Source organism: Gavialis gangeticus, unplaced genomic scaffold, assembly GCF_001723915.1.
Source record: "Gavialis gangeticus isolate Ggan-Ray unplaced genomic scaffold, GavGan_comp1, whole genome shotgun sequence".
Lineage (NCBI taxonomy): Eukaryota > Metazoa > Chordata > Crocodylia > Gavialidae > Gavialis > Gavialis gangeticus.
In genome coordinates this window covers 80,516,325-80,538,189 of record NW_017729034.1, presented here as the reverse complement: position 1 = coordinate 80,538,189, position 21,865 = coordinate 80,516,325, and the positions used below count along the sequence as shown (strand labels likewise).

The following is a 21,865-nucleotide window of genomic DNA, read 5'->3' as shown; positions in this document are numbered from 1 at the left end:
TAAAGCAGCCTGTACGGAGCCTCCCCTCCCTTTCCCCTGGCACACTGACACCAGGGGCAGGGCGGGAGGGACAGCACAGTTAATCTGAGATGTGGATGCTGCGGGAGGGGCGTCTTTGCCCAACCAGGCAAAGACACCTCTCAGATTACCGGCACACTTGGTTATCTGGCACCCCCCATTTCCCATGGGTGCCAGATAACGGAGCTTTTGCTGTAGTTCATTTTTTGTAATATCTAGGCTCTTCTGTGAATGCAGTTATGGCCTTAACATGTCACTAAAAGTTTTTAAAAAAATGACCAGTTACTTTTACCTCTCTTAAGCCAGACAAGTTTCCAATTAGTGCATTACCTAGACAGAAGGGTTTTTGGTCTCTAAGTTGATTTGTAGAATTAGTTCCCTTTTCTAGCTGTTACATTATTCATACATATTAACTTTTTTTTTTGTATTTGTCAGGGGACTCCTGTATTTGTGCATGCTGGACCTTTTGCCAATATTGCACATGGGAATTCTTCTGTTTTGGCAGACAAAATTGCCCTTAAACTAGTTGGAGAAGAAGGATTTGTGGGTAAGTAATTTTTTGGATACTCTGTTGCGAATAGTAACCGATAAGCCAGTCTCTATTGCTGTATAGTTTCCACAAACAACAAGTGTTCATGGAAGAATAAAATGGATGAGGCATGTTGGTAGGATGTTCTAAACATATAGTCGATGACATATTTTTAAGCCTCTTCAAAGATAAGTGCAAAAATGGCTTCTGCTTAATCAAAAGATACACTGAGTCTTACCTGTTCATTTTACTGAGACTTTCAACAGTCTCTGGGAACCACATGGATGGAAAAAACTCTTGACAGCTCAAATGACCTCTGCATAAAACGGTTACTTAAATTTAAATTGTACATTTTCATTATTGATGGTATCAGAGCCAGAAAGAGCTCAGCTTGTTTGAGATTCCAGGTTGAGATTGTACTGCTGACCTTTGGAAATACATTTTTGTTTCCATGTAAACTTGGTAAATTTGATGTGAAATTCAACCATGGAACCTAAGAAAGCAGTTCCAAGTGACTTTTATTAGATGATGATTGCTATTTAAACCCTCTTCTTCTGTGTTGTGAATTCAAACAATAACAGCATGGTTCTAGAGGTATAAACCCAGGAAGTCTCTCTTCATCATCTAAACTGAATGACAGGCAAAATAAACTCAAAGCTCAAATAATGGAAAGTAAATTGGATTTAAAATATCTGTTTTAAAAAAAATCTCAGTTAACAGAAGCATTGATTCTTTTTAGATAGTATTTCTGTTAGTGTGCCTATAAAGACATTTTTTCCAGAGGTGGATAATATAGATGAACAAAACTATGGTACAATGTAAAATTGCAAGTCGTTTAGCAGAAATGGTTAAGTCTTTGTTGTTCAAAATGTAGGGCACTAGTGCTTAAACAGTGTTTGACATTTTTTTCTTTACAACAGCTTTGTTCCTTCTTACCCAACACTTTCGTTTTTGTAAAATGGCATGGCATGCAAGTTTGCTTTGTTAGTTTTCATGAACATTGCATTTCTGCAAAAACAGGGATGGGCTTTTGTGCTGTAAACTGATTAAATATAAATGTGCACTTCTCGGTATCAAGGACAGAAGTAGATTAACCATCCTTTAGACACATTTAGATGCATAGTAACTTTAGCATGGACAAACCACATTTTCTGCAGTGGTGAGGCTTTTATTTTATGAAAATACTTCAGTTACAGTTACCTGTTTCCCTGATCCCCTGCTAAGTTCTAAAATACAAACTGTGTGTGTGTGCGCGCGTGCATGCACACACCTGTTTCCATCCCCAGCATAGATAATAAATGATAACTCTGAGTTCCATATAAGTCAAGCTTTTTTTTAAATAGATATATTTCATGGGCCTGTGAGAGTTGCTCCTGGTAATTAGCTCCTATCAGACAACAGAATTACAGAACAAAGGATACTTTGATTACTGGAACTATTAAATACCATTAAAAAAAAGAGGATCATTAACACCTGTAGAATAGAGTTTAGAAAGAATCAGATGTATTATAATGAGCCAGGACTTCAAATGACTGCATTACTGATGCCTGAATAGAATTGCTGCTGCCACAGACAGGCATCTGGTTTTAAACTTTGGGTGGGGCAGGAATCGAAAGGGATGGGAGGGGAGATCCACCCCTGTCCTTGTTATAGATTTTCTACATGACTTGGATAGTAGTCAAGAATGTCTAAAACAAAGCAGACAAAGTGTTTGATTTGTCTTTATTCCATTAAATTGAATTTTTCTACTTCTTCCATAAAATTTTGATTTTTCTATTACTTCATTTCTGGATGTTAATTTTGAAGAGATCACCTTTTAATCTGTAGGAAATCTTAGAACAAACATTCACCAGTCATATTCATGTTCTATTTTTATTGGGTAGTAGTAAAAATTGTTTTATGAAATCACTTTAAAAGCTTTTTTCATTTTTGTTTTCATTGTCTAAATGGCAAAGGAAATTAAACTTTTAGTAATGGCTGTAATACCTAGAGTCATCTTTATCGTTTGGTCTTTGGATCCCAAAATAATAGTTGGAGCCTTTAATTTTATTTAATCTTATGAGGTTTTTGCACATAGGCTTAATTTTAAAGAATTTAATGCAGTGGTAATAATATATTTAAAATGTACCACTATTGCACTCATGGCCAGGATTTTCATAGTTTCATAGTTTGTAGGGTCAGAAGGGACCTGAGCAGATCATCGAGTCCGACCCCCTGCCATGGCAGGAAGGAGTACTGGAGTCAAACAACCCCAGCAAGGTGTTCATCTAGCCTCCTCTTAAAGACCCCAGGGTAGGAGCCAGCACCACTTCACTTGGAAGTTGGTTCCAGATCCTAGCCACCCTGACAGTGAAGTAGCGCCTCCTGATGCCTAATCTGAATCTACCCTCTGCCAACTTGTGACCATTATTTCTAGTCACTCCTGGAAGTGCTCAGGTGAACAGGGACTCCCCCAATGCCTGCTGGTCCCCTCTGACTAGTTTGTAACAGGCCACTAGATCCCCCCTCAGCCTTCTCTTGTGGAGGCTGAACAGGTTCAGGTCCCATAGCCTCTCCTCATAGGGCCTGCCCTGCTGACCCCTGATCATGATTTTGCTGATAATACCTTTGGAAAGGATCCATTTATTCCCATATGATCCTCTAAAGGCCTATGCTAGGTGAGAACATTTGTATTCTGGATATATTAATTATTGGATCATAATGTAATTATTGCATCCATTTCATTATTACATGACATTTTTAAGTTAAAGTAAATGCTCTTAAAAAGTAGTGCTTTTCTGTTCATTCAAATAACTTCCTCTAGCTACAGTCATTAACCTTTCCAGTTTCATTTCAAGTCTGTTTCATATCACCACAGTGGAAGTAGGAAGTCATAAATGTGTTTGAAACTATATCCAAGATACAGAGTGTAAAAGAATTATATTTTGTTGTTGCTTGTTTCTGCATTCATTTCATCTCAAAGGTTCTATCAGGCAATTAGAGTATGTGTATGCACTTTCTGATAACAGATATGTGTTTTAAATGCCATCCTTTTCCATGTGTTTTCTTTATTATGCATTATTATTTTTAGCGCCACTTCCTCTGCAAGAACGTGAGGCAGCGCAACTTGAATGGCTTCAAGAGACCAGAGGGTCATCAAATCCAGATGTTCTTCTCTAGTTACATTGGCAGGTTATATCAAAAATCCACAAAAATAAATCTTCATAAAACTGACTCTTTTTTAGCTTTAAAACAGGTTGGACTTAGTTCCTCTAAACCTTGAATTAAAGAAGTCTTAGACCCTGATTTGCAAAGTGCTTCAGTATATACTTTCATCCATCCCTGTTCAGCAGAGCACTTAAATGTGCACTTACAAGTATATGGTTAAGTGCTTTAGTAAATTCAGGTCTTACTTTGTCTACTGTATTCTTTTCTGACAAAATATTTTCACTGTTGCTAGTGAGAGCAATAGTGAAAGCTTTAAGGAAGACAAGATTCTGGACAGCATTTCAAGTGTTGTAATGTTGGCTCTTCAGATAGGCCAAAAACAAAAGTCATGAAATTTGCTTCACAGTCACGGAGCATCTGTCTATATTTATATACTCATTGCTTAGTCAAGTCAATGTAGTTTTTTCTCAGGACACTCCACCATTGATATGATATTTTCAGTCAAGTAACTGCAAGAGAAGCATTAAGAAAAAACAAATACTGCTGTATATAGCCTTCATCTATCTGACAGGCATTCAGTACAGTCAACAGACAGGGCCTTTTTACTGTTCTGAAGTAACTGGGTTGTTGCCCCCCCCAAAAACTGTTGAACATCATTCGCTTATAACATCAAAGTATGAAGGCAGCTGTTGTGTATGAAAAGAAAGAATCAAATGTCTTTGGCATCAACAACAGAGAGAAACAGGTGTCTTAGCCCCTGTGCTTTTTAATATCTACTTTTCATTCCTGCTTCTTCATGTATTCAAGGACAACAATGATGGCTTTTATCTTTGAACCCAATTAGGTGGAGACTTGTTCAGCATCTCAAGGTTTAGAGTGAAAACCAAGGTCAAAGAACTGGTTCTGAGAAATTTCCTTTTTACAGATGATGTGGCCTTGATTGCCCAGAGTGTGAATCTTCCTTGCAAAATCTCTTGATCAAGTTTTCTAAATCATGCAAGAGCTTCAGGGTGGCAATTGGTCTAAAAAAGGTTGTGATAATCTACCAAGGGGTGAAAAAACGGTATCTGACATCACTCTGGAGGACACATCTCTTGGTGTCATTGACAGTTTTTGCTACTTGGTTTCTGTGATCAGCAGAAGTCTTGACCTTCAGACTGAACTGACTAACAGAATCGGAAAAGCAGCTAAAAGTTTTGGGTTGTTACAGAAACAAACAACAGCAAACTATCAGCTAAGGTAAAGATGCGAATCTGAGACTTGTGTGCTGTAATCTCTGCTTTATGATCCAGAAAGTTGGACTAAGTATGCTAGGCACATCAAGAGACTAAACACCATCCACATGAGAAGTCTGTGTAAGATCCTGAAAATAAAGTGGGAAGACAGAATACCAAACACAGAAGTACCTAGAACACAGTACTTACACACTTAGAAACCACTATCAGGAAAAGGAAGTTGTGATGGCTTGGCTGTATTAGGAGAATGGGAGAAGACTGTATCCCCAAGAATATTTTGTATGATGAAATTTGAGACATTTAGAGACGTGAAATTTAGAAAGCAGGGTTGATCCAGAGGATGGAAGCAAAGTGAGCATGCTGTAAACTTGGACTCCAACTCAGACAACATATGGATCTGCAATATTTGTAACGAGCTGTGCCCCTCTCAAGTTGGGCTCGTCAGCCACATACAGATTCACCAGGCATATGACTAGACCTCTTACATGTACACCATGAGCTCAAGGATCAATGGTTGCATACATTGCTTAGTATCAAGTGCCTGCTTTACCATGCCCCGCTGTGAAACTTTCACCAGAAAAATCCTACAAATTATAATGTTGAGTTGTTACGACAAGCCTGCCTCTCCCAGTATGTGGCGCTGGCCTCATTTGCTTCCACTAGGTGCTACTGCAACACAAGTTTTTAATGAAAGTACAGATACTGTACCATGCTTTGAGTACAGCCACAGTGTGTGTAATGACTATTTTGACTTAGTCTCCAAGAATTAGTTCTTACACACACAGTTGCTTTATATCAAACTGATTACCGTATTTTCGTGCATATAGCCCGCACCCATGTGTAACCCTCGGAAAATTGTGTTTTTGTAAAATACTCCGTGTGTTCCCCGCACCCATGTATTCCCCCCACCCTGAGACATGGCCACAAGCGTGGGCTCTGCAGGGGAGGGGAGGGATGAGGAGCTGTGAGCCCCACTCCCCACCGCCAGCTGCACTCTGCTGGGCACGGCTGCCAGAGCTGGAGCCAGAGCCCATAGCTCGCAGCTCCTCATTCCCCCCCCCCGGCAGAGCCTGCAAGCCCATCCCTGGCTGCAGGCTCCAGCTCCAGCGGCCGTGCCCGGTAGAGTGCGGCTGGCGGTGGCGGCAGGGAGCAGGGCTCACAGGCCTCATCCTTCCCCTCCCCTCTCCTCCCCTGCAGAGCCCCGCTCCCCGCCAGCAGCTTTCCGCTGGGCATGGCTGCAGCCTGCAGCCAGGGATGAGCTATGTTGTTCTAAAGACTCTGCATAGCCCGCACCCTTGTATAGCCCACACCCATCCGTCAAGTTTGTAAAAACGTGTATAGCCCGCAGACTGTATGCGCAAAAATATGGTAATTCCTCTGACCTGGAGTGGATTATTATTCAGTTGATGGGAAGGCAGGTAAGTTCTCTTGCATCATGTAAGTATGATTGTGACTGAGCTAATAAATCATGTAGTCTTAGTCTCTCGATTCATGCTTATAAAGCGGTGGTGCATCATTGTTTTTACTGATGGATCATGTTGTTAGGAAGGTTCTTGTGTATGAAAAGCTACAAACACCGCATAAGAGAATGGCTTCATCCTGAGTTGTGAATATTTTATGTAAAACAAGCAAGAACCAAGTTTATTTAGGTTAAGTACAGACCGTCCAAAAGCCTGATGTTGAATTAAATAAATCTTTGCAGCTTAGTCTAAGCTGCATACAGAGATGATCCGAACAGAATGCAGGGCCTGGGTCAAATCAACCTGTGCAGGGCCCCACTCCCGGACGTGAGGAAGCCAGTGGGCGGATTTGGGGGGCATGCGCTGAGCAGCCAGGCATGTTGGATTCGGCAGCAGATGGAGGGGGCAGGGGGGCCTGCTGAACAACCAGACATGAAGCCGGCAGCAGCATGGAGTCACCCCAGCTGCTCTGCCTGGCTCCGCAGGGCCCTGCAAAGCTCAGGGCCCAGGGCAGTTGCTTTAATTCAGCGCTCCTGCTGTGGTCTCCAGCAGTCTGGGTTCCCTGCACAATAGCTCCCCACACTTCCCAGGTGGAATAGCCTGTCTCTCAGTTGTCACAGGCACAGGGGAGCTTCAGAGCTGCTCCTGACCTATGTTTCAGGGAGCAGCCGTGGATATGTGCATATTCCTCATTCCAGCCTGTCTCCCGGCCAGTGAGGAAAGACAGAGGAGGCAGCAAGAGAGCTAGATAGGAAAGGAGCAACCTGTACGCTGCTGAGCCTGCTCACTACACAGTTCTGGGATAGGTGCTCCTCCTGATCCTAGATCAGTGAGGAAAGCAGTGGAGAGAGGTCAGGCAATGGGAGAGGCAGGCACCAGGGGGGCAGAGGTCAGGCTGCTTTCTCTTCCCACCTACTCTGTAATGCCTTTGCTTTTCCCACTGCTGTGCACCTTTTCCTCCCCATCTCTGCTTTCCCACTACTTGCCTTCTTGCTGCTGCATTCTTGCCAATGTGGTGGAGTAGGGGAGACCAATTTAAGATGACTTTCTAATAATTAGATTGTAGACCAAGAAAATTACAACAAATTTATCATTTGCCAGGTCTAGAATCTAATTATTTGGGGATTATTTTACATTCAAGGTAATCTTGGATTTGGGTAAATATGGTGGCTACAAATTCCTCTAGTCATTGTTGTCAACAGGTGTTTTCGGGTGAGCATTGCTATAATGACCTGTTGCAGGCCAGTCTCAGACACACCCAACCACTTTACCATTTGTTTCCAGTTTCTGTGCTGCACCTGTGTGTATCTTGTACATTGTAGACAGCTTTTAACTATGGAAGGAGACCAAACCAAATACTGCTGTAACTTCATACATCCTGGTGATCTAGGATATTGCTTTTCCAGTCACTGCGTTTCAGAGGTTTGTAAGCTTTCACATGACTCTTGATTATGCCAGCAATGTACATTCCTGTCCTGGCTCTTTGTTTTCCTTCTGTTTGGGAACTTGCCTGAATTCATTTGTTAGATTAATTTTAGATAATGTCCTTGTGACTTAAATAGATAAATAAAGACAACAGCAGATTAATTCAGCAATAAACCTAGGAATAAAAAATTTGCAGGTGAAGTCCAGTGATTCAGAAAACAGCATGTCTTTATCTGTATTTAGGTATGGTGTGTGATGACCTTTTTTACCTTCCCCTTATTTCTCCATATCATCTGATTAAATAGCTGTGTTCATAGCTGTTCCAGAAAAGTTAGCATGTTTATGAAGGTCAGATCTTTAACTGATGTAAATGAGGAGTCCAACATGCCAACTGTGGATTTGGCCTTGGTCTTGACATCTCCCTTAGTTAAGGGAGGCTTTTTTGTTTCTTTGCACCAGTATTTGTCATCTTTCTTCAGAATTTTCTACTCAAGTTTAGAGAACTAGCAATTAACAGAAGCTCATGTCTTGCTGTTTCTTTAATCTGCTTCAGCTGTTTGTGTAGCAATGCATCACATTGTTTTACCATATTTCTCACTGGCAGTCTGGAGATCCTTGCTTAATTGTTTTCCCCAAATGAGTACGAATATTTGCAAACATATTTTGAACAATGTTTTGTCTACCGAAATTATTTACCCCTTACATTTACTATTCTGAGGAGACATTATTATTTCAGTAATGCCACAACTGCTATACCTAACATGTATGACAAATAAACACTGTGAAACATAGTTCAATAAATCATTGAAATTAATATTGAAGGTCACCACCTCCTTCTCTTGGGCCATGTGTTTGAGAGAGTGACTATGATTTGTAGTGCACACAATGCCCTTGGAATTCAGTCCGTGTACTCAAAACGCATACTACATTATTAGTCCCCTCTGGGAACTTAAGCAGAATTTCATTGCTGCTCTGTCTTGTCTGAGTCACAATATAGCTTAGCTTTCTTGGCTGCTGAGACCGAGCTGCTTACATGTGTGTATGGGGTGTACTTGGTAGCTATGTTAGTTTTCTTGCAATTTCCCAGTTGGTCTAATAAAAGGTATCATTTTGGACCCAAGAGTTCTAGCTTTTTCTATATCTACATGTGTGTATGGCAGCCGTAGTTTAAGCATCCAGAGATCTTTGCCATCCAGAATGTTTAGTACTAAATGATGTTGGGCCCTCACTGAGGTAGGGTGACCATACGTCTCAGATTGGCTGGAACGGTCCCAGATTTTGAAGGCTGGTCCTGGCTGGCCAGTGAAAATTAAAATGAGCCTCCCAGGCCAGGGAGGTGGAACAGCAGGAGCTGTGAAGTAAACTAATATTTTGTTGTTGGCATGAGCACACCGCATCTGATTTCAAGTGTACCTCTGAATACAGAGGGAGAAGTTTCTAGAATAACACCTGGAAATAAAGTACAAGCTAATGCGGGCTATAGTGCACTAATGTAGCGTCCTGCATTTCAGAGATACCACTAATGGCTAGATTTTGTAATCTGTGCTTATGCTTGTTAATACCAGTAACTCTGAGGAAGGAAAAGGAGGTTCCAAAAAAAGGGAGAGAGAACTTCAGTTATGCTGGTGAGTCACTGAGTGATTTATGAGAGTCATGGTTATGGAGTCTTGCCCTGATCAAGCAACAGTTTCATTTTGCACTGCTAGGGCACGTCCACATGTACATACATGTGCACTTGCAGGAGCTCAAATAGTAGCAGCACAAATTTGTGCCAGAGATACATGCCTCAGCACACATGACTAAACATGCACTTCGGCTCTGAGCATTGCCAGCCTTTGCTGTTCTGTTCCCTGTGCCAGTGCCCAGGCCCCATTCTGTTTCTTGGGAATCCCTTGACTGGGGCTCAGGGTCTGGGCTGGGCAAGCCGCTTCCCTTCCAGGCTGGTCAACCTCCCCCTGCACAAGTTGCTCTAGGGTGGGAGGGGGACTCTAAGCCTGGCTCTGGCGGCCTTTCCTACCTGGTGTGTTCCCCCACACCCAACCCCTATCTCTCTCTGTTGCAGACATCCCTGCTGCCACCTCTACCCCCCCACCAGCCCATCACACCCCCAAGTGGTTCCTGGGACCAGGAACTGCCCTAGTTTGGGGTCACATATCCCAGCACTGGTGGGGACATGGGGCAGGGCTGCAGTGTGGCAGTTGCCCCTGGAGCCATGGCTCCTGCCAGCAAGTCCTGTCCCAACCCATTTGGAGGGCTGGGCATGCAGGGTGTGAGATTTGTGGGGGAGAGTTGGGGGAACTTGCGGGGGTGGGATTTGTGGGAGTCAGGTTTATGGGGGGGTATGGGGCTTGTGCGGAGGTTTGGGTTATGTGGATGGATGGTGTGGGGCTTGTGGGTGGATTGTGGGGGTTGCATGTGAAAGGGGACTGTGTTGGGTAGGGGGAACTGGTCAGGATGGGTGGGTCCCCCACCTGGCCCTCCGCACAACTCCCCTGCAGCAGCGACCGTCAGGTGCTCAGGGCCTGCTGCTGACAGCTTTCCCCACGGTACAGCCCCCACCATCTGAGACCCAGTTCCACCTGTGCCACATTGCAGGCCTAGCCCAGGGCTGTGCGCCTTTGGGCAGGACCAGGCCATGCTTGCTGTCACCCAGTACCCCCATCACTGCCTGCAGGGGCCATGTGCCCTTGGGCCAGGCCTGCCTCCAAGTGTCCCCCGCGCCATCATGCTGGGCAGCTCCATGGAGGCAGGACCTGGCCCAGCCCGATGCATGACCCCTGTGTGCAGTGCCGGGACCTGGGGTGACAGCAAGAGCAGCCTGGTCCTACTCGAAGGTGCACACCTCCAGGCTGGACTGGGGCCACCCCATGCCACAGGTTCTGCCAGCAGCAGGCCCCTCATTGCCCAGCAGTCGCTGCTGCTGCAGGGGGGCTGTGCGGAATGCAGGGGACCCACCCCTCCTGAGCAGTCCTCTACACAGTCCTCCCCCACCCACATAGTCCCTCCACACAACCCCTCTCCACCCCCACAACCCCAACCCCACAAACCTCCTCCCCACACACCCACATCTCCCCCATGTCCCTACTTACTGGGGATGGTGCCTGGGTCTAGGTCAGTGCTACAGCCTTGCCTTGTTCCTATTTACCCCATCACACTGAGTGAGTGTGCCTAAGCAGGCATAGAGACACTCTGGCTAGGTGCCAGAGTGTCTCCTTGGAGGACCCAGCCTCCAATTGCTTCAGGGCATGCTCCAGGAGTGCTCTCTGCACCACTTTTTTCAGTTTTTTATTTTTTTTTATTTCTTGGTATCAAATTTAGGGTCCATGCTGCAAATATGTAGTGTGGGGAACATTGTTTGTTCCCAGCATGCCTCTTGCAGTGTCTCAGACTGCTTTGAGATGTCACAACAGGCATGTGTGTGCTCATTTGGATGTGCCCCTAATGGTTTTTCAGGTCTTGTGTACTATTTTGGGGGGTTTTTTCCCTTCTTCCTCCCTCTCTCTCTTCCCCCCCGCCCAGCCACCCTTGATGAAATCCTTGTCTTTTCTTGACTCCCAGAGCATAAACAGTTATTGCCAAATGTAGCCAATCAGCTGTATTGGGAGGTGTCCTGATACTGCTGATCTTCACTCAGTGAAACGCACCTTGCCTGTTCTGCATATTGATCCTGCGGGACAGTGGGCATCGTGTTCCCTGCTTGCAGAGCTGTGCCTGAACAGTCCCCAAGGCACATGTCTGTAAGTGGAGGAAGCTGGAGTTCCTCAATTGCAAAGAGACATCCTGGAGTGTGTCTCTATAAGAGAGGTAGGCTGAGCATGTGGTTCTAGGACTTGAGGGGCCCAATCCTGTGTGAGAATTTATGGAGCATGCAGCATTGGACCCCTGAAGCCCCAGGGCAGCTGGAGAGCAAGGGCAGCTCCAGACCTCCTGTGTTTTCCCTCCCATCATAAAGTTAAGTCTGCTTTGGTAAAGCAGCAGAAACTATTACTATCTGTCATCAGGACAACAAATTTGGGCCTGGTATAGATGGCTGTTTGCTGCCTCAGTTTCTCTTCTGCATCACTGCTACTACCTGTGGTGATAACCCATGGGGGGAAATCCAAGGCTAGAACTCAATAAGTCTGTTGCTTTTTTTGCAAGGTGATGGAGAGCTCCTGAAAGGATATTTTGTTGACAGAGGGAGCCTTCTTCAAGTCAGTTTCCCTACAATATGTTACCCTCACACACAGGATCTGAATTTGAGGTCTAGCAAGAAAAAAGACAGATGCAGTAAATGGTTTAGCAGATTGCCTTATCTCTAGGAATTCTTGGATGTTTCAACCCATAAGAGCCGCTACAAATCAGAGATAGGGAAGAGAAGTGGGTCTGTTTTGTAAAAATGTAAAACAAAATGGTCTTGATCCTGATTTTCAAGGTTTGGACTAAGGTTTTAGTAATTTCTTGCTTGTCTTGTCCTGACCTGTTTCCCATTTCATACAGACTGATTAAAACATATAGATAAATAGCATGCAGCTTTGTCATTCTGTGTGTACCTTATTTACCTGAATTCAAGATGACTTCAAATTTTTAAGACAACTCCCTGGTAATTAGATTCTAGAGATGGAAACATTTATAAATTTGTTATAATTTTCCATGTCTGCAATCTAATTATTGGAGAGTTGTCTTTCATGCATGTCCCCCCTCTCCCGGGCACTCCATACACCACTGGTGCGGAAGGGTAAGCAGTGGCATGGAGGCAAGCAATGGTGGGGCAGGTGGCAGGGGGTAGGATTAGTAACTCCACCATCCCTTGTGTCTCCTGTCACTTCCTGCCCTCCCCTGCTACTTGGCCCCTCCCCAGCTGTCCATACCTCTGTTTACAGTTTGTTGCGGCTCTGGCTTTAGTTCCGGCTCCGGCTCTGGCTCTGGCTTATGGCACAGAGCACAAGCTGGGTCTGGCCCCCACCTGGCCAGGTAGCAGCAGTTGCAGAGGCAGCAGCAGCTGCAGCCCTGGCCTGGCTCCAAAACTGAGTTGGGGCTGGAGCTGCTGCCAGTGTTGCTGCTGGGCCAGGCAGAGGGCAGAGGCCAGAGCCCTGCCGGAGGAAAAGCAGCAGGGAGAGGGCAAAGGTAGCAGGAGGGCAGCTCTAACCCCAAGTCTAGGTCAGGGCCAGAGTCGCAGCAGTCACTTGATCCCTGCCTTGTACTTGAATCCAAGATGGGGGTGAGGGTGGGGGGCGTTCCCACTTATTGAAAGGAGGGAAAAAAACCATCTTGGATTCAGAAAAATATCGTAATATAAAAAGTGTTGCTGAGTGAAGGTCTCAGTATTTACTGCAGATAGTTGGGCTTTTTCCCTTTAAAAAGAGGTTAATTTTGTGTTCTTGGCCTTATTTGATGCCTTTAGCATTATTAGAGCGACTTTGGCAGACATTCTTTTAGTGTAAACCAATGTAGAAACAGTCATTTTTTGTAAACTGTCTAAATAATTGATTCTACATTGCACTAGAGCTCTTATTAGCATAAACAAAATAGTGATGCTAGCTGCTTTGCTATCTGTTCAGTACATACAGTGTCATATTTCAAAGGGTATCCTTTTTATATGCACTCAGAGCACATTGTATAACAAGTTTATAAACCACCTTATAAAAATAGTACGTGTATGTATGTGTTTAATGTATCAAAGGAATAATCTCCAGTAAATTCTTCTTATGTTGTAAAATACTTCAAAATATTTTCTTAGTAGTAGCATGTTTCCAAAAAAGGGCAAAAAATTGAAATGCTTTGGCTAAACTTCTCTTGGCACCAGTAGTATATGTGATATATTAAATTTACATGTTGAGTTCAAGGATCTTGCATTTTTAGTTTTTGTTGCTTGACATCATTGAAAAGCTTCCATGCAGTGACCTTCCAGAGAGTTTTAATTTTTAATATTTTTTCCAGCGTCTTTCCAAGCTTGTTACCTTGTATTTTAACACTCCAACTCTAAATTCTTCAATCCTGTTTATTTTCACAGCAGAGCTAATGTAGTGCCTCCATAGCTTTTTACAATGAAATTCCTCCTTTCTTATTTCTGAAAATCAATTATTAAATTAACGGTATGTGACATAGTGATACTGTATATCCATGAGCTTAGTTATCATTGTAGTTAGAACAGTTTACAGGTCTTAGACAGACCTTCAGATGTGATAAAAATGTAATTTATATCTCACATACTCATTTTTTCTTTACATGTGCCAAGGCTAATAGAAGACTCCATCTTTTTTACATATAAGCAAACTTATGCTTAAAGGTAAAAATGTCATTTCCTAATTTTTGCTCTGTCAGTGAAGGAGTCCAGTTTTTTGAAAGCAATGTTTTTCTTGTGGAAAACCATTTCAGAGGCCAGTTGTGCACTTGCTCATTTAAAACTCCCAGTGGAATCAGGTGACTCACGCTTCATAAAGGAAGAAGAAATAAAAGGAATGTTACAAACATGTAGTGTATTTACCAAAAGAAAATTTAAGACCAACTTGAAATAATAAGCAGATTCATGGTTGTTCTGGAGGGCAATAGTACCTTCCATCTACTTTCCCAATACCTTCTGAGAAAACTCAGCCCCTTGCTACTAGCCTTCAGAATTGCATATTTTATGTATCAGGTATCCAGGTTGTAGCCATATTGGTCTAGAGGCAAAAGGAATCAGAACTTGTGGTAGAGGTGGTATCTTTTATTAGACCAACTAGATTTTTACAAAAAAATTCTTTAATTGCAAGCTTTTGGGTACAAACACACCCGGCTTCAGGCATAGGAGAAAAGATTGTAAAAGTTCTCCTAAGTAGAAATGAAAGTTCATATTTCATAGGAGAGTTGAAAGTGTTGGGAACAGTTCATTTTATATGCAGATTAGGCTCAGAGAAAAGTTGGAATTCTTTTTACATCAAAATTGTTTGGTGGTAAGCAGGATGTATTTATGTTTCCTTCTGATTATGGAGTTTCATATTTCGAAGAGGAGTAAAAAGATGGAAAGCTCTTCTGGGCAGACATTTCTTATGTGGTAAGGTGTCCCAGAGCTCAGAGACATCATAAGAAAACAAATGCTTAGACGCAGGAGTTGAGGTGGATGTCATCTACCTAAACTTTAAGAAGGCCTTCGATATGGTATCACATTCTGTTCTTGTAAATAAACTTACAGGCTGTTATGTAGATGATTACATGGTCAGGTGGGTGGCAAGTTGGCTTAGGGGCCGCATCCAGAGAGTGATGGTGGATGGGTCAATATTCACCTGGAAAGATGTGGGGAGTGGAGAAGGCTAAGAGGTGAATTTGTGGTTGCCTATAAATTCATCAGGGGAGGGAAGCAGGGAATAGGAGATGCTCTGTTTCCTAGGGCACCCCCTGGAATAACTAGGAACAATGGCCACAAATTGATGGAAAGTAGATTTAGGTAGGATGTTAAAAAGAACTTCTTCACAGTAAGGGTTGCCAGAATCTGGAATGGGCTTCCAAGGGCAGTGGTGCTCTCCCCTACCTTGGGGGTTTTCAGGAGGAGACTGGACAAGCACCTAGCTGGGGTTGTGTGACCCCAGCACTCTTTCCTGCCCAGGGCAGAGGGTCAGACTTGATGACCTACTGAGGTCCCTTCTGACCCTAATATTTATGAATCTATGAAATTATATACTAAAAATCAAATATCCACAATAACGTATTTTAATTTTTAAAATAAAATGTCCTGATTTGTGTGTTTGCATTGTGTATATAGAGGTGATTGCATAATAGCTCAAAACGAAGTCTTACTCTTGTATATTGGGGGGGTTGTGGAAGGGTGTGGGGGGTATGGGTGGATGAGTATGGGGCCGTGTGTGGATGTGTGTGTATGGGGGAGAGTGCAGGGGAGGGTGTGGGGTATGTATGGATGTGGGTGACTGGGTATGGGGGGCTTTAGGAGGGTGTATGTAGGGATGTGTGGGTGGGTATGGGGTTTGTAATGCATGTGTGGAGAGGGAGGGTGGCTGGTGTGTGTGGGGTGCATGTGTGGTGGGCTGTGTGTAGCAATGTGTGGCTCCTCCCCAGAGGTACACTTGTGTGTGTTTGGGGGAGGGTGCGGGGGAATATAGGGAGGTTTGGGGGGGGTGGAGTGGCTTCATGGCTGGACTGCCTTTCTGGACAGCCCAAGCAGCAGTGGCCCATGCCAGCTGCTGCTGCCCCCAGCCTTGCAGTACTGGTGGAGACCTGCATGCAGCCCCAACCCAGCGCACCCCCTGCCTGCTTTGGACTCACCTGCACTGAGCAGCGATGGCGCCAGGCAGAAACTGTTGCTTGGTACCAGTGAAAAGTAGCCTGTCCCCCTCATCACTGCTGGCACTTTCTGCTGCAGCTGCCTGGACCCCGTGCCAGGCTTCACTGCATCTGCTGTGCTTCACTGCATCTGTGACTGCCAAGGTGAATCCACATAAATGTTAAAAATCCATTTTAGATTTATTTGTTTTTAGAAATCACTTGGATATTTTCCAATGTACTTTTCCCAATTCTGTTACTGCTGCCTTGGTATGCTAAGTGAATCGTAAGAATATAAGGACATAATGCTGGCACAGACCTCCAAGCTCAAGTCCAATGCCTTGCTACCTCTGGCAAACCCATGATATGATCCCTTTCATGAACTGATTAAACTCCATCTTGATGCTAGTTGGGGCCTCATCCAGACATTTGGTTTCTCCTGGGAGACTTGCTGTTCTCCCAGGAGAAACCACAAGTTTGCTTGTTCAGGTATTTTCTCCTAGATTAAAAATGGCCACTCCAAGAGAAAAATAACCTCAGAACAACCAGGGTTAAATCAGTCCTGAGACTTGCTTTTGAGAGAGCAAATGTCTGTACATGCTGTGGCTTTTCAGAAGAGAACAGTTCTCCAGCTTCCCCTCTCATCCCCAGGAAGACAGTATATTGCTCCCTGGACTCTGCTGCTCTAGCAGGGAGCAGAATGTGCCCCCTTCATAATCCTAACATTGTGCTGCAGATGCAGAGCCTGCATTCTACTATAATGAGAGCTAACCACTACAAAAGTACAAATACTGTTTATAGGGCCAGCTTAATTTCAATTCTATAGCAGATGCCAAGAATTAAATATGCATCAAAAACTCACTGCCATGCTGATAGGGTATTTAAATAGAGTTTTGTGTATTTGCTCTTGACTTCTTCCTCTAAGTGTTGGAACTGAGCATCTTTGACACAGTTTTATCTTTTATTGGCAACATTCATAAATTAAGAACACAGTTCATGAAACATGAGAGGACTATTCATTATTCTCAGTTCAAAGACAAGTCTCCTTAGTTAAAACTGAGGACGCAGAGGTTATTGTTCATTCAGAAAGCAGTGCTTACTGTCTCATTCCTACTGAATAAAATTCTGCTGTAGTAGGTAGATACTGATGAGGTTGCAATTCCTTCAATTTTTTTGCTTTTCCTTCTGTACCATGGAAATCCCAACTAGTTTTAAAAATTCCAAATCTCCATGAAAACTGAAGAAAATATTCCTTTTGACTCTTCATTACCTACCAGCTCTCTTATTTTTATGTGTAGATAAAAAGATTCCAGAATAAAAATATTAATAAAACACGATCAACTTGAACCTCATATTTGCAAGGAAATGTACTTCATTCAGTATTTGGCAAAGGAAATAAAAGCCATTTCCCTTGTATCATCACATCTGTTGTATTCAGTATTGTTTGGCAGGAAAACCTTCACTCTCCCTGCTTGTGACTTATGTTCACAAGACAGATACAGGAGAGTAGAAAACATGCTGCAATATTTTCAGTCTCATTCTTTATACTGACTATTTTAGAAGGGTTTTTTAATGTAGCAATCAAAACTTAAACTATTTCAGCTTTTTTTAATTGAATGGCTATTTTGATGCTTTTTATTGTGGGCAGCTTGCGTATGAGTTGAGCTAGCATGTCAATATTTAGCCAAATGGGCTGTTTTATACTTCTTTCAACTTTCTCAGTCATTTACCTTGGTAGGTGAAATTTGGTATGTCAGAGCCTCAGAAGTAATTTTTTTCTAAAAGTTTTAATGGAAGATGTCTGAGTAATTTTCAAGAATGAAAGAAGCCTAAACACCTGCAGTGTTTTGCAAAGTGAAAAAGTAGTGCCTTAAAAAAAAAAAAAATAGAACCCCCCCCCAATCGTTAGTCAGAAAAAGTCAATGGACACTTGAAATTTAGAATGGTTGCAGATGTGCTTTTCATTGGTCTTGAAGGAAATTGTAATTGATTGGCAAAGTTACAAGTGTTGTAAAAATATACTTTATGCCTCTGCACTGGATTATGTTAACATTAACAATCTCCTGTTTTCTATTGGTCCAGGAGATGTGTGCATATAAACTACAAAAAATGTTCTATGGAATAGATAAGGTTGCAGTGTTATTGTAGCCATGGTAGTCCAGAAAATATACACCAAGAAAGGGGATGGGTGTTTGCCTGTGTAAGCGAGATATTTTGAATTGAATAAACTCTATGGTTGGTCTAGATTTTAGGCACATTTTTAGGCACCAGGTGCCCTTCCTCAGGTCTAACCAGACCTTGTTTATGGAATGGATGTCATCTCCAGATCTGAGGCAGGTTGATTGGATATTGTGTTGGGCAATAAATGGAATTAGACGTCTGTTCTAGAATTCAGAAACTCCTGTTCTCAGACTTGTGCTTTACTCTTAAAGGAAATGGGTTCGAGATTTGGTGAAAGAATTAAATTATCTTCACAGCTGTTTGCTGGGGGTTCTTTTACAAGTGTCCATATGGTCAAAAACAAATGAGAACTAGAAAAGTTCTCTACGACCTTATTTTCTGTTACTTTATTTTGTTATGCAAATCATACTACAGTGGTCTGAGATTAGATACAATTGAGAGAACACAACACAGGGATCAGCCAAGAGCTACTGCATATAAACTTAAGACAAGAGATTTGGTTGCGTATGCTGAAAATTACCAGGTTTCCTACAGCCGTTGTATTGCACTAGAAAATATACCCATTTATGAATGTAATGCATACCCACAGACCTGAACTCATATTATTATAACATAGTGTTCTGTTGATGAGCATACAAGTGAGCTAGGCTCACTTGTAGGTCTGACCCAACATTAAGCTCAAGGCATTTTCATACGAAGTACCTTATGCAGAAACATTCAGCCCTCACTAACGTGGACATACTGGGCACCTATACACGAGTGTGGAAACTGTTCCGACACTGGAATTCCAGTGCATCAGAGCAGACTTGATTAATCAATCAATTAATTGATTCAGTGAGCCTGCTGGAGTGTGGCAATTACCAGCAGACTCCTGCGTCTTGTGTATCAGCATCCCTACACTTAAAAATGGCAATGGAGACTCTTGAACTAAAGCTCATTTGAGCATGGGGACTGTTTTTAAGCACAGGGATACTGATCCACAAGATGTGGCAGTGCTTTAGAGTGGCTCTTTGAGCCACTCTAATTAAAGTGCCTCCCCCACCACCTCTGAAGCATGTGCAGAAGTGCCTACTGATTTCTAAACTGTAACAGGTAATATCTCAAAGCACATTGTCAATAAACATTTGTAAACTATTGATGGAATGCCTAATAAGAGGAGCAATTTATAGCCCTGGAGAATATGTAGCAGCATTGAATAAATAGGTTTGTGCTTCGCAAAAATTAGATGAATACATTAAAAAGTGTCTGAAGCCTATTCTGTGACTATATAAAATCATACTGAAATCAATTGCCCATCTGATGGGAGTGGCAGAAACACCCCTTAAAAATATGTTTGAACTATGATAGCTTTGCTGCTTATTTTTCATTCTTAGTTTTTTTATATCTTTTTATATAGCTTATCTGTTTATTTAAGTTGATGTTGAGAGAGAATATGACTCTGTTTCAAATCCAGTGGGAGCACACGTGAGCTACAACTATTTCTAAACTTTGGGCAAGCCAATGTCTTCCTCCTTTTTGTCTGTATGCCATGCTTTTTGGCTGTTTCTTGTACTTTGATTTGCTATGTTGATAACTTAATTGAAGCAGACAAACTCGGACTCCTCAACTCTGAGGAATCTGAGCTTCCCTGCAAGTATGTGCTTGTGTAATATCTCTTCAACTGAGCCCTGATGCTCATCTGAGTAGGGTTAAGGCACAGAGAACAGAGCAAATACTTGGCATGCATGAGGACTCTGCATCAGCCCACCACATCTCCAGCAAAGCTCCCAGGGGATTGAGTAAGACAGTCTCATAAATCAGAGTTTGCAGGTTCAGTTTCTGCAGAAGCCAATTTTGAATTCAGCATGCAATTTTGGGGTCTTCATCAGTAAAAAGACACACACAAAGTAGTATATGGCAAAGGTAGAGAAGGGTGCTTAAACTGGAAAATAATATACAAATAAGATGAGTATACAATTAAGATGAGACTGTGGAGGAGATGTATGCATGCATGTGTGTATTTATTTATATAACAGTTGTGTAAATATAACTACCCGTGGGGAAAGGAAATAAGGGAGGACTATCAAATAAAGTATAAATATTTGGGTGATATTATAATAGGTTGTAAAAAGTCTTTTTCAGTTAAGTAGGTTAAATGGGGATCTTAAATAAAGCACTTCACATCATTTATGAGATACATGATTAAGCAATAAAATTTGAATAAGTTGGCTTGAAACTTAGCTGAGTTAGCTAAAATTTTTATGAGAAATCTACAGAGGAAAAGCTTGCTGCGTGGGGGATTTAGGGACCACGTGACCCAAGTGGTTTCATCCAGCTCATTAATTGTGATTCTGTACTGTGATGTATATAGCTCAATGCAAGAGGAGTTATTTTTCCACATTGATTTTCAACAACTGAATCTTCCTTATTTCAATACAAATACTAGGGAAAAATAGTAAAGCACTTCAGAACCATTTTAAATATTATCATGTAAGCCAAAAACTCTAAAGGCTAAATAGTGAAGGTTGAACATTTTTTGAGTAGGCCACTTTTAACTAGAGGACTAAACTCAAGACCAGGCATGGATAGGAACCTACTTAAGTCATGTTTTTTTCTGATTTTTGCAAAAACTGCAAAAAAACAACGGTTTCTGAAGTTGCCATGAAAAGGTTTGCTATGATTTCCTGTGGAATTGCCCAAAAAAGAGACAGATGCAAAATATTGTTCTTTCTGCACCTAAAAAAATAGTTATCCAGTTTTCCATTTTCATTGACCATAAGCACACCTCAGGAGTTGTATCAAAAACTAAACTTCTTAGTACCATATTTATTCAATTCCAATATGAGGTTCCCCCCCCCCCGCCATTTAACGTGCGAGGGTGGGAACCCTTCATCCTAGAATCAAGTAGGCACTAGAGCCAGAGCACAGGGGCAGGTAGCTGCTGCTGCTCCAGCCCCAAACCAGTGGTTAGAGCCAGGGCTGGAGATGCAGCTCCTGCCTGGCCCCATCCTGCCACATCTGCACCCCCTGCCTCCTTCCCCTTCCCCCTTCACATCTGCCATCCTTCCTCTTCCTCTTTTCTGCTCCCTTACAGCCTTTGTCACATGCCTCTCCTCTTCCTCCCCCAACCTTACCTTTGTTGTGGCACCAGCAGGCTCTCTGTTCACTCCAGCCTGGAACAGTACAGACATAGCTTGGCCCCATAGCAGTGGTGTTGGACCCATGCTCTATGCCCCAGGCTGATGGAGAAGCAGAGCCTGCCTGTGCCAGAAACAGCAGGGGCAGAGGCTGTAGGGGGAGGGGGAAAGGCAAGCTGGGGCCTATGGCTTGTGTTGGGCATGCATAAGGAGAGGTAGGTAAAGTAAGGTAAGGAAAGAAGGCAGCAGGGGGTAAGCTGCCTTCCCCCTACTTCCCCACTGGCAGTTTTTACACTGCCTGCCCCCTAACACTTGCCTTCATACTGCCGGTCTCTTACTCCCTACTCCCTTACTACCCCTTACCACTTGCCTCTCTACCACTGCTTTCCCTGCTGCAGTGATGGTGGGGATGAATTTAAGGCAATCTTCCAATAATGAGATTCTGTACGTGGAAAAATATAATAAATGTATACATTTTCCATATATAGAATCTAATTACTGGGGGATTGTCTTGGATTCAGG

The 21,865-nt window shown here is 42.8% G+C and overlaps 1 protein-coding gene across 1 annotated transcript in view; it reads left to right on the top strand.

The window, feature by feature from the left end:
- The window catches only part of MTHFD1L (methylenetetrahydrofolate dehydrogenase (NADP+ dependent) 1-like), a 327,067-nt gene that overhangs the window by 127,754 nt on the left and 177,448 nt on the right, over positions 1–21,865 (top strand). Inside the window, exon 19 of the mRNA XM_019527514.1 lies at positions 454–565. Within this exon, the coding sequence (XP_019383059.1) occupies positions 454–565 (112 nt within the window). The remainder of the gene's footprint in view (positions 1–453; positions 566–21,865) is intronic.